Consider the following 12253-nt stretch of genomic DNA (forward strand, 5'->3'; position numbering starts at 1 on the left):
CTGTTTGCCTATGAATGAAAATATTCTATGTGATTTGATGAGTTAATAGTGCAAGGAACATGTGTTAAGAGTAAGACAAGTGCATTTTGGAAAGGTATTCCTCAGTTGCACATACTGTTATGTTATTATTCAAAGATATATAACATCATTATCGAATTCATTTGCAACTCTCGGTATACAAATGGTTACAAATTCGATCGAGATATATGAGTTGAAGGGACCGTATGATACGTTAACCATAACTTAAGGTTCTTGCATGCACTATCAATGATACCTTGTAGATCATGAGACGATGCTTCTAGACGCTCTTACCATTAGCCTGATAAGTGAAATCAGACTTGAATTCCGACATTTTTCATCAAGGGGTTGATGAAAATAATGATACTGAATAAGAATAAATGTTATTTTGAATCACATGAAGTTGTGAACCCACGGCTAGCTGTATCCTGAACCATCAAGGGTCACACAAGTATTGGATTATGTATTCTTGTTGAGGTAATCAAGTTCAAGGAGTTCAATTTAGCGACTGTAGTTTGTTGGAGATCAAAAAGATTGTTATAAAAGAGTTTATAAGTTGATTCCATATGATGAAAATTATTAAAATTAGATTGCTAATTAAGTTAGAATAGTGAAAATGCATGTTTTATTGAAGGAGTTCACAAAACTGGTAGTTGCCAAAAAATGGATGAGTGGAAAATTTTGTTATTTGTAATTTTTATTTTTTATATATATTGTTTTATTAAAAGTTCATAATGCTTAAATTATGATGATATTTTAAATTAAACGACGCTTAAGCAATACTTTATATGTCAAAACAAACTTTTTTAAACTTCTGCTACGCTTTGAGTGCAAAAAAACGGTGCTAACGGGAGTCTGAAATATGTCCCAATTCTTCTACCAGGGCAATAACATCAGCACCAGGTTGATTCTTTATCTTTTCTTTGACCTTTATCCACAATATTGTCTAAAGATCCCCAAAAGAACCCCCTTAGAAGTTGCGAAGGAGCGGCCAAAGAACTGTCGATTTCCAGATTTTTTGAACCTTAACGGCAATACCAGAATGCATGTGTGATATCTTCCCGTTGTGATCGACATCGAGGGCATTCCAGTATAACATCCAATCCCCTCTCGAGCGGGTTGGTTCGGTCGGACATGAAGCGCATGAACAAAATCCTTCACATGCGTATTTTGATTTTTCTAGGAATCTTTAGTGCCCAAAGTCTTTTAATTCCAACAATGGAGCCACATCGGTATCCATTACTGTCTCTTTCATCACAATCTTGAGTCAAATGATATCCGGATTTAACCATATATTCCCCTTTAGAAGCATAATGCCATATCAACTTTTCGTCCCTTGTATCCATACCAACGGGAACGCGCATCACCTTTTCCCTATCCACCTCCCATTGAATTCTGCCTACCTTGTCCAAATCCCAATTTCCAGTCTCTCAACACATCACAAACCTTCAATTAAGAAAGAAGTTTGACTTGAAACTAAAAATCCAACATGTTTTGATCGAAATATTCAACACGTTCGTCCTAAAAAAGTGTCACTTTCAGGGTCCAACCCCGCATAAACACGATTGAATAATGGACTCCCGTAATACTCTATATTCATCATCAATCTACGAAAATAGATGATTAAAATTGTTATAAGAGTCATAATTCATAAATCACTTCATAATTGTCACCGATCTACGAAAATGATTACATATACATTTTTTCATTTACTATCACACAGATGCAGTAGAAAAACTAAGAGTGACCTCTGAATTCTTTGATTTATGGAAGATCGAGTTCTAGTCATTTTATCAAAGCTGCCTACAACGACACAAATATCATTTTGCAATCGCTCTCTTAGCATAAATAATGATTATGATTTGCCGACAGTTAATTGTCAGTGAATAACAAAAATTTTTGGAGCAACAAAAAACCCCGAGGATCTCAAAATCCTAGGAAGATACATATACATCCTCATGGGACACAAGATGTAACCCACGAGAACCACGTGATCGTCTCATATATAGACAACAAAGTGCTCATGGTCGCGTAGATCTCATGAATCTCAGTGCCCGTCCGACTTTGCTACATTCGTATTTTAACTTTTTGAGACGTCTGGCTACCATGCCCACGATTTAATTCAAGAATATTGGATATGAGGAAAATTATATGAATATTCGATAATTTTAATATCGAAAAAATTTATGGAGCGACGAAAAATTTTAAAATTTCTGTATAACTTTTGTTTAAAAAAAATATATTTTTTCGATGACGTGACATATTTTTGTTACAACATGATATCGAACTCAAACATCTCCCCGTATATGTGACTGTACAAAAGGGGTGTGCCGAATTTATATATATATATATATATATATATAATTAAGATAATATAGAAGGTTGGTAAATTCCTATGTTTTCCCGTGACATGTTGATTCATTGTATGTGAGTCATCTGTTTTATTTCTATTAATTGGAAAAATGTTGCTTTTGTATTTATATATTGTCACCAATCGAGTCATCAAATCCATTTAGCAAAAATAAAAATAAAAAAAAAAATTCAGTTCATTATCGATTCACTTGTGTTGTTGATGCGTGAATTTTTAGTTTTTGCATGAATAATTTAACAAGCATGGTATCGTAAAAATTAGTTTGCGTAGATTGAGAATTATTGGCATTTGAAAAATGATAATAGAAAGAGAGCAAGATATTTAGAATGTAGGGTATGTTTTTTTATATAATAATAATAATAATAACATTAAGCATATTATAAATTACACAAAATAATATCGTCTCACGGGTCAATTATGTTATACAAATTTTCGGCCTGATCAAATTTACGAAAAATACTACTTTTTTCCTTTTTATAAATATGATTCAAGTCCTTTCACATCATAAATATAAAATTCTGAGATCGTCTTACAAAAAACTCACTCCGTACGCTGAATCGGCATCTGAAGGGGGCCAATAATTGATGGGCCCGATGTCATTAAAACAGTCCATTTCAAGCCCATTCTCAAATAATTGAGGGAGAATGAGTAAAAGGGAACCAATTATGTACACACCACCAAGGATAATTAGCGAATAGGATATCGCCACGTCATTTATTCATCCAGGAAAAAAACAATGAAAATTTCCCAGAAATTTAATTTTGTGAGCTCACATCTCTCTCTCACACACACACACATATTTATTTATTTATTAGTTTGTATTTATGATTTATAGGAAATTTGATATTGATAAGTAAATATTACCCATGATTGTGAAAGTGTAATGAAACAATGACTAAGTTTCTTGTGAGACGCTCTCACGAATTTTTATCTGTGAGACGGGTCAACTTTATCGATATTCACAATAAAAAGTAATACTCTTAGTATAAAAAGTAATATTTTTTCATGTATGACTCAAATAAGATATTTATCTCATAAAATACGATCCGTGAAACCGTTTCACACAAATTTTTGTTAGAAACAATTATGAGAGCAAAGTCACATCTTAATTTAAGCATTTCGAACCAGGGACATTGAATCTGGTTCACACGCGCAATCACGATTTCATAATCATTTTGACTCTCTCTTTAAACTTTAGTGTTCGATTTGTCATATAAAAAAAAAAAACCAAAAACTAAAACTAATTATATTTTCCTCGGATTATGCGAAATGTATCAAATAAATTTTAACAACTTCTAAAATTAGGAATACTCTCACTAAAGTTGTAAAATATTACATTTAGGTTTGCTAATATTTAACATATTCAAGAAGTTGAATGTATGATAAATAAATACAAACATGAAAATATCGTATATAATGTTGAATTTATTTTCATTACTAAATAACTTAAACAACAAAAATTAGATACTTTTGTTATTTTTTTACATTAAAATTATACTAATCATAATGAATTTCAAATGACGACGTGAAATTCATTGTGATTAGCAAAATTATTGTGTTTGGATTTATTTTGTTTATTTGTGTAAACAATGAATTTAAAATTTAAATCCATATATTCCTTATTGTTTTTCTTTTATCCCGGCGCATAACAAAATATAAAACAGTGTATTTTTTTAATAATTTAATATATTTTGTATATCTGAGTACAAGGTGACAGGCGTCGTGGCAAAAATTGTATGATTAATTTCCCATCACGTAAGCAGTGATCATATATTGATATTTGAAACCCAGAATAGATTGACACGAAAACAGCCACATTTTTTTTTAAAAAAAAAATCATTCTCAATTCTTTTTTAAAAATAATTCACTTATTCATTCTTACGGTCAATTTTATAAATTAAGTATTTTATTTAAATTATTCATAAAAATGTATTATTTTTTATTTTTAAAATATTATTTTTTTATAACAAAAAATTCGTAAAGTCTTGAAAGAAAAACCCACTCCAAATTCTTATGCTTTCATCCCTAATTGATTGCTAATAATTTTTTTTGAAGCAATCGCTAATAATTCTTTCATACGGAGGAAATTGACCAATTGAGTTACAAACCAATCAAGTCCTCTAGTTGTGCGTAGACGAAGTTCCACATTTATTCTATATAATATAATTAATATTAATATAACAATTAATGATTATTAAAAAAATTATTGTTATTATATAAATAAACCAAACGAAATTACGTAAGTCAATATTCAGTCCTATTCGGGGATCCCTATCCGCTCGTTTGCGATATTGACACCGACTTGAGGACCATTCTAAATTTAATCAATATATGTGGATATGAAGTTAGCTGCCATTGACTTTTTTTTGTACCAAATTTATTAGATATTATATGATTAACAATTCAAATAATCTCACCTATTTATACCCGTGAAACAAATTAATTTGGTCTATTGTTTATTGTCCCGCATCGATTTGATAAAATAACTGGGAGTTGTATATATGGTCTTGGACAATCCTCCTCACTTGAGCTAGAATTTGAGGTTGAGTTAGGTCCAAGTTCCAATCTTAACATGGTATCAGATCTCAGGTTCCACCGTTATGTGTTAGATTGGCCATAGTTGAATCACCTGTTCTGTCCCTAATTGGGTCATTTGTAAACTTCACGCTCCAGATGTTCTGTATATATGGTCTTGGACAATCTTCCCCCCTTGAGCTAGCTTTTGGGATTGAGTTAGGTCCAAATTCCAATCTTAACATCTATATTTATTAAAAAAATAATATTTCTTGGTATTATTGATAAAATCATAAGTACAAATTCTCAATCTTGAAAATACTTATACGTATATATTTATTATATTTTTTTTTCCCAATTCTAATGCAACGGAAATAATATTGGTTTTACACTATCGGTCAATTCGCTTACAGGCCTGGTTTCTTCTCGGTATGTGTCTATATATATATATATTATTAAATAAATATTTAAAAAACGTTTTTAGTGTTTTAAAGTAGAAAAAACTTGAAGTATATGTTTGTATAAAATTTTTGTAAAATGTTTTCGAAAAATATTTTTAAAATGTGTTCTCCAATTCTAATTTTTTAAAAATAATTAAAATGTGTTTTCTGTTGTTTTAAAAATGAAGACAATATTGAATATCAAAACATATTAATTTTTAACTGTAAAATAATTGTTCAAACACATATATGTTCTTAAAACAATTTTCAAATTGATTTTTTTAAAAAAAAAAACACTTTTATTAAAATATTTTCAAAATATTTGTCCCGACCATATATTTACCTCTGAATTCAGAGCAAGCCAACCAATTGTCATGTGATTCATTTGGAAATTTTCTTTAATTTGTTAAACGATGTCTGTCGAAAATGTCTGTTGGCTATTATTTAATGTGTCAAAACCAATTTTATTTTTTTTAAGGAAAAAAAATTGGACAAGAAACAAGTTGCAGAAATGAAAATTTTGAAAAAGACATTACCTGTTTGTACAGAAAATCCGAAATTACGAAAATTCTGGATATCTAAAAAGGAGAATTGATTCTATTTTTGGCTTAATTTCTGAAAATTGTTGTAGGTATACGAGATTATATTATTGAAACTATATTACATCTTTTCCTATTTTCTAATCTTTAAAAATTGCGAAATTACCTTATAATTTTTGTTAAACTAATGTCTACTTAGTTATTTAGTACTATTTATTTATTTTTTAATGCACTTTATTTAACATTATTATTAATTAATATATATTTATTTTGTTAAATAAATATTAGACATGGAATTCTCCGGATTTGGATCTTCCGCTGTGGTAAAAACACAGCATGAAGTGCTGTGCAATTTTTACACGAGATGATAATATGATCATCTCGTTTAATCTGATAATTTTTAAAATTTTTCTCATATAATTTGATGTCACGAGATGATCACACCGTGTAAAAAGCGTAATTTTGAAAATAGCTGAGGATTCAAATCCGAATTCTCCACCTCGATACTATAAATTTGCAAGCTTACGCACAAAGCCAGATGTCTCTCCATAGTTTCCATCGCCTTTCAAGCTCTCATCTTTCTTCCATGCATTAGCATTTACGAATTCGATCCCTGTTTTTCCCTTTCTTTTCTCGATTTTGCAGTCATGGTAGCAGCTTTATCACAGCTAATTCTTGATGACCTTTCCCAAATCAAAACATGCAAATCCACGTCCAACATTTTCACAGGGATTCCAGTCGTGGACCTGTTGAAACCTGATGCGAAAACCCAGATGGTCGAGGCTTGTAAAGAGTTCGGTTTCTTTAAAGTCATCAACCACGGGATTTCAATGGAGTTCTTGGCCAAATTAGAAAACGAAGCGGTTAAGTTTTTCAAGTTATCCCAGTCTGAGAAGGAGAAGTCAGGCCCTGCTAACCCTTTTGGATACGGTAACAAGAAGATTGGGCGCAATGGCGACGTGGGCTGGGTTGAATACCTTCTCTTCTGCATTAATCCTGACCTCGTTTCCCAGGATTCAAACGCCTTTTTTCCAGGGATTTCAGAAACTCTACGGTAAAAAGAATGTTATGTCTTGTCTAGTTTTCTTTACTCTTGATACTATATAGTCTTTGCATGGTAAAGAAGTGTCAAATTTTGCCGAAGATAGAGTGGATTTTTGACATCACTTGGTGTGGGCGAGAGTTTTTGATCCAATAAAAAATAGTCTTTTTCTTTCCTATTCATGTGAAAGCGTACGTTTTATGAAACGATAAGAGTAAGATAGTGAGTTAGACTTAGACATATTACAAAGCAATTATTGGTTCTATATATCAGCTACGCAGCTCAGACTCTATGATTTTTCTTGTGAACACAATCATATGCATCAAATACCATCGTAGTTGATTTATAATCTAATTGGCATTCTCAAATAAATTTATTTTTATTTTACTAACATCTGATTTTAAAAAAAAAACGCTCAGGAGCCTGGTGAATGAGTATGTCTCCACAGTGAGAAACATGGCCTGTGAAGTTCTTGAAATGATAGCCGATGCGCTACAGATTCAGCCACGGGACTTTTTGAGTAAGCTTATCAGAGACAAGAGAAGTGATTCTTGCTTCAGGCTAAATCACTATCCGCCATGTCCAGAAGCTCTGCTTAATCAAGCATTGAGTGATAGGAATATGATTGGATTTGGAGAACACACAGACCCACAAATCATATCCGTTGTAAGGTCTAACAATACATCAGGCCTGGAAATCTGTCTCAGAGACGGTACTTGGGCACCTGTCCCTCCAGATAACACCTCATTCTTCTTCAATGTTGGCGATTCTTTACAGGTATACATACATATATATATAACATAATTTCAAGATGTCCCAAAAGTCGAAAATAATCTTGTTTTGTGTTGCAGGTGATGAGTAATGGCAGGTTTAGGAGTGTCAAGCACAGAGTTATGCTGGCCGATGACTGGAAATCGAGAGTGTCGATGATATACTTCGGGGGCCCAAATTTGAATGAAAAGATCGAACCTTTATCCTCGTTAATGGAAGATGGGGAAAAGAGTTTGTACAAAGAGTTCACATGGTCCGAGTACAAGAATTCAGCTTACAAGACAAGACTGGGCGATGATAGGCTCAAGCCTTTCGAGAAATAGGCTGCCAAACATTGATACATCAATCAATTAGTTCAGTGTTCTGTCCAAGTTCTTAGATTTGAGTCATGTAGATGCTTCGTGTACTAAAGAAAAAAAAAATGGTAGTAATCTTGTCTGTTGATAGACTATCGAATGGGCCAAAAACATGTTCATTTCTCAAGGTTTGGTTTGACTCGATGGATTTGCCTTAGGTGGAAAAAAATAGGTTGCCCCTTTTTCTTTTGGTGGTAAATTATTGTATTCGTAGCAACTACCCTTTTAGGATCAAAGCTAGTTAATGCGAAATGTTATCTGTACCAGTTCTTGTCGGCAAAAGTTACCTTAATCGTTCTGTTCTATACACGCTAATTATATCTCTATTCTAATCTATTTATTGATCAATATGGTACGGTTTGCAATCACTTCTTGTTTTTGTCTTAAAAAAATCCCTTATTATTTTTGTGTATTTTTAAAACTTAAATCATGTGTTACCTCATGTTCAATTTAATTAAAATTTCGGTAGAATGTTGATTCTTTTATGAATAGGTATCTTGTGAGATGGTCTTACAAATCTTTATCTGTGAGACGGATCAACTCTATCGATATTCACAATAAAAAGTAATATTCTTAGCATAAAAAGTAATATTTTTTTATGGATGACCCAAATAAAAATTCGTCTCACAAAATACGATCTGTGAGATCGTCTCACACAAGTTTTTGCGTTATTTTATTTATAATAGTATTTTGATAATAATTTAGTATTAGTATCAATTATTTATTTATAAACAATATTCACTTCTGATTTTCGGTTTTTAAGTTTTGTTTCCAAACACAATCCCTTTTGATTTTTCCACATTTCTTTACAATTAATAAATTTAATCATTTATTTAAAATAATAATTTATTACAAATACACTCTATATACAGTCATCGAGGATGTATATGTCCTCAAGAAACTACATTCTATTGTGTATATACTACATATGTTAAAACCGGCGAACTTTTTTTTTTTGGTCCGCTAACTTATCATGATTTTTGTTTAGTTTATTAAATCGTCGGACTTTGATTTTGGTTTATTAAATTTTAATTTTTTACTATTTTGATCTAATTAGGGATGAAACACAAGATTGGATATATAGTTTATCGATATCAAATCAACAATTTCAAGTGTTACGTCGGCATTCTGACAATTTCGAGTTTATTAAATTCTAAAATATGAAAAATTAATTATCGAATTAAAAACAAAAATATGAGAAGTTATTTTGGCGTCATCTATTTATTTGATTGTGCTCGCCTTCTTCGCATGTCGACAATAATGTAGCATAGTTTTCACTCAACCTTTTGTTGCTTTTTGCGTAATATACATTAAATCGCACATGTACTACGTAATGCGACTCTCATATGTGATACCATTTCCCATACTGATTGAAGATGAACGGTATTAGAGATGGTCACAAGCAAGAATATTAAGAAATAAGTGTTATGCGAGACAAAATGCTACGTAAGTAGGAGTCACCTACTGAACCCGCGTGACAAAAAGTTACATCACGGGAGTCACTTTTTGGACCTGTAAGAGTCATCTCTAGATCCTGGCGCCAGTGGATCGAGCTAGGGGCAGGTCAGGACGAAAACGTCGTGTTTTGAAAGAAGGGTGGTTGTGATACTCTTTTCTCATATTGATTGAAAATGAAAGTTTAAAATGTTTTGTAAGAGCTTACAGTAGACTTCTATAGTAGTTTGAGTTAACAATTTTCGTAAAGCGATGACGTATACAAATTCGTTTTTATAAAGACCTATCCCACAGTCGTGCAAACACGAACTTACATAAATATATATAGGCATATTTTTCCAATGATCTGTTATATAATATATATATTATATATGCATGCTTCCATGCATATAACACGTTGCCCCGCATAACACTTATTTCTCGGTGTTCCATGCCGGTGACCGGCTCTGATACCATTATGTCATGTCCCGAGCCCGAGCCGCGTCTGCGTGACTGCATAATGAGCTCCTATGGCAACTATTTCGTATTTGTACTCTCTTCATGAATACGATTAACAAAAGTTGTTATAGAAGTTCATTGTAGCCCATTATAAACTCATTTTAAATCTTAAAAAGTGGTATCACATGCCAAATTTGATTTATTAAATTCTCATTCATCCAAACATGATTTCTAGAAAACGAATTCATCTACTCTTGGATGATTTCTAGAAAACGAACTTACAAAATTCATCTACTCGATGCATATTTTTTTTAAAAATAATCAGCTTTCCTTTTTTACTATGCACTTCAATTATTGATCATACCAATTTCAAAAGGAGACTCGTCACCTAGGTTGGTTGGCCAGAACTATCTTCTTCTATGTTATGGGCTTATAGGTTCTTCCAGCACGGTTTCCATTCAGTGAAAAGAACTTCCAAGATTCTCACAGTGGTATTAATTTGTCTCGGTTTTCAATTTTGTACATGAACTGTTTTTCTCCATTATGATTTGAAATTTTTCATTAACACGTTACGGACATCGACACGAGGATAATTATTTCAGATATAGCATTATAGCGTGTACGTAACCCGACTCCACGGGCTGTTTCTGACTTCATATATGCATTTCTACAAGTCAAAAACTGCTTCCGATACCATGTAATATTTACCATACAAAACAAGAATCACCCTGCCAATACTATGTTACAACGTAGGTTTACGCTAAATGATCTGGTATTTGGTCTACAGATAAGTTTTCCTTAAATTGTCTGAAATTTTACCACCAAATCCATCACCTTTGGTCTGACATGTTTTTTTTTTAAAAAAAATTTAAATATTGGAAATAATGACTGATTTTTTGTCAATGGAAGAATGACTGTACAGTCCGTACTCTTTTTGTTGGATGTGTTTTAGATTTTATTTTTTTTAACTAACAAATATAAAAGAACACAACCGGCATTGATTAAATTTAATATTAATCGATACTGGAATATAATGAGATTAAGTAAATAAGGTTTGGTTTCGATGACTTGTTAATAATAATTAGTAATATACATACCAATGCAATTTCCTTAGGTAAAAACTTGTGTGAGACGGTCTCATGGGTCGTATTTTGTTAGACGGATCTCTTATTTGAGTCATCCATGAAAAAGTATTACTTTTATGTTAAAAGTATTATTTTTTATTGTGAATATCGGTAGGGTTGACCGTCTCACAGATAAAGATTTGTGAGACCGTCTCACAAGAGACCTACTCATTTCGCAATTATTGAACCAGAAATTCGTATTTGAGATGAAAATATTAAATTTTTTGAGTAAAAATTATCGAATTTTTTGATATTTTCAGAATTGGAAACAAAAAATCTGGGAACAAAATAATATATATTAACTTTTTTGAGTAAAAAAAATCTTGACTTTTTTGAGATTGTCAGAATTGGAAACAAGAAATTAAGGTAATTAACTATAAATAAATGATCACCTAATTTTATGTTTTGCTTGTTGCGATTTTGATTATTTTATGTTGTCAAATTTCAATCTTAGTTCACTGTATATCTTTGTCTTTTGACAATTGTTATTATTTTCTGAGTGAAGTTGATGTGGTGCTTACATATCCAATGTCATATAATCACTAGCTATCACAGAGAAAATCTCATAGAAGACGAGAGAAGCAAGAGTCTCCATGAAATACTGTAGAAAACTTCCACAATGTAGAGGGAGTTGATGTTGCTTTAATTATGATACAATCTTCCCGAAATTAAGCCAATTAAAGCCAAAAGCTAGCAAAGTTTAATTAAGACAACCTAATTTTTTCCCAAAACTAGTGCGGCAACCTAATAAAAGACCCATTAATCCACGTTCCCTGTCTAAAAAATTGAACTTATAATATATCCATGCACATGCAGACATGCTATATACGTGGAAATAGCGATGAAACCAATGGCTATGAATGTAATAGGTTGGGTTTCTGTTTTTAATAAATAAACAAAAACTATAAACGAAATTTCAATTATTTTTAAAGAGTCGTTCACAAAAAAATATTATTATTGAAAAATTGAACTACGTGTGTATAAAAAACGAGAAAAATAATTTTTTTTGGTTCATTAACTTGTCTCATTTTGAGTTTCAGTCTACTCAATATTAAAATTTTATTTTAGTTATTGATAAATTAAAATATTTTAACATGATAAATTATTTAATAAATTATGACTTTACATATATTTTTTTCCCAATTTGATTTTTATAATAACAATCGGATTACAATTATTAAAATG

The 12253-nt window shown here is 31.4% G+C and overlaps 1 protein-coding gene across 1 annotated transcript; it reads left to right on the forward strand.

The window, feature by feature from the left end:
• Positions 1-6440: 6440 nt before the first annotated feature.
• On the forward strand, positions 6441-8317 carry LOC142538001 (gibberellin 2-beta-dioxygenase-like). Its single transcript, XM_075643451.1, has 3 exons — positions 6441-6936; positions 7344-7701; positions 7776-8317. Exons 1-3 carry the CDS (start codon positions 6530-6532, stop codon positions 8016-8018), a joined length of 1008 nt encoding a protein of 335 aa, XP_075499566.1. The 5' UTR covers positions 6441-6529; the 3' UTR covers positions 8019-8317.
• Positions 8318-12253: the final 3936 nt, after the last annotated feature.

This window comes from Primulina tabacum, chromosome 2, assembly GCF_025594145.1.
Source record: "Primulina tabacum isolate GXHZ01 chromosome 2, ASM2559414v2, whole genome shotgun sequence".
NCBI classification, from domain to species: domain Eukaryota; kingdom Viridiplantae; phylum Streptophyta; class Magnoliopsida; order Lamiales; family Gesneriaceae; genus Primulina; species Primulina tabacum.

What these genes read in the sequence shown, in the direction of transcription:
- LOC142538001 (XM_075643451.1), top strand. Translation starts at nt 6,530, where the DNA reads ATGGTAGCAGCTTTATCACAGCTAATTCTTGATGACCTTTCCCAAATC. An exon ending in GGGATTTCAGAAACTCTACG is followed by an intron (nt 6,937 to 7,343) that starts GTAAAAAGAATG and finishes AAAAACGCTCAG; the next exon opens with GAGCCTGGTGAATGAGTATG. An exon ending in ATGTTGGCGATTCTTTACAG is followed by an intron (nt 7,702 to 7,775) that starts GTATACATACAT and finishes TTTGTGTTGCAG; the next exon opens with GTGATGAGTAATGGCAGGTT.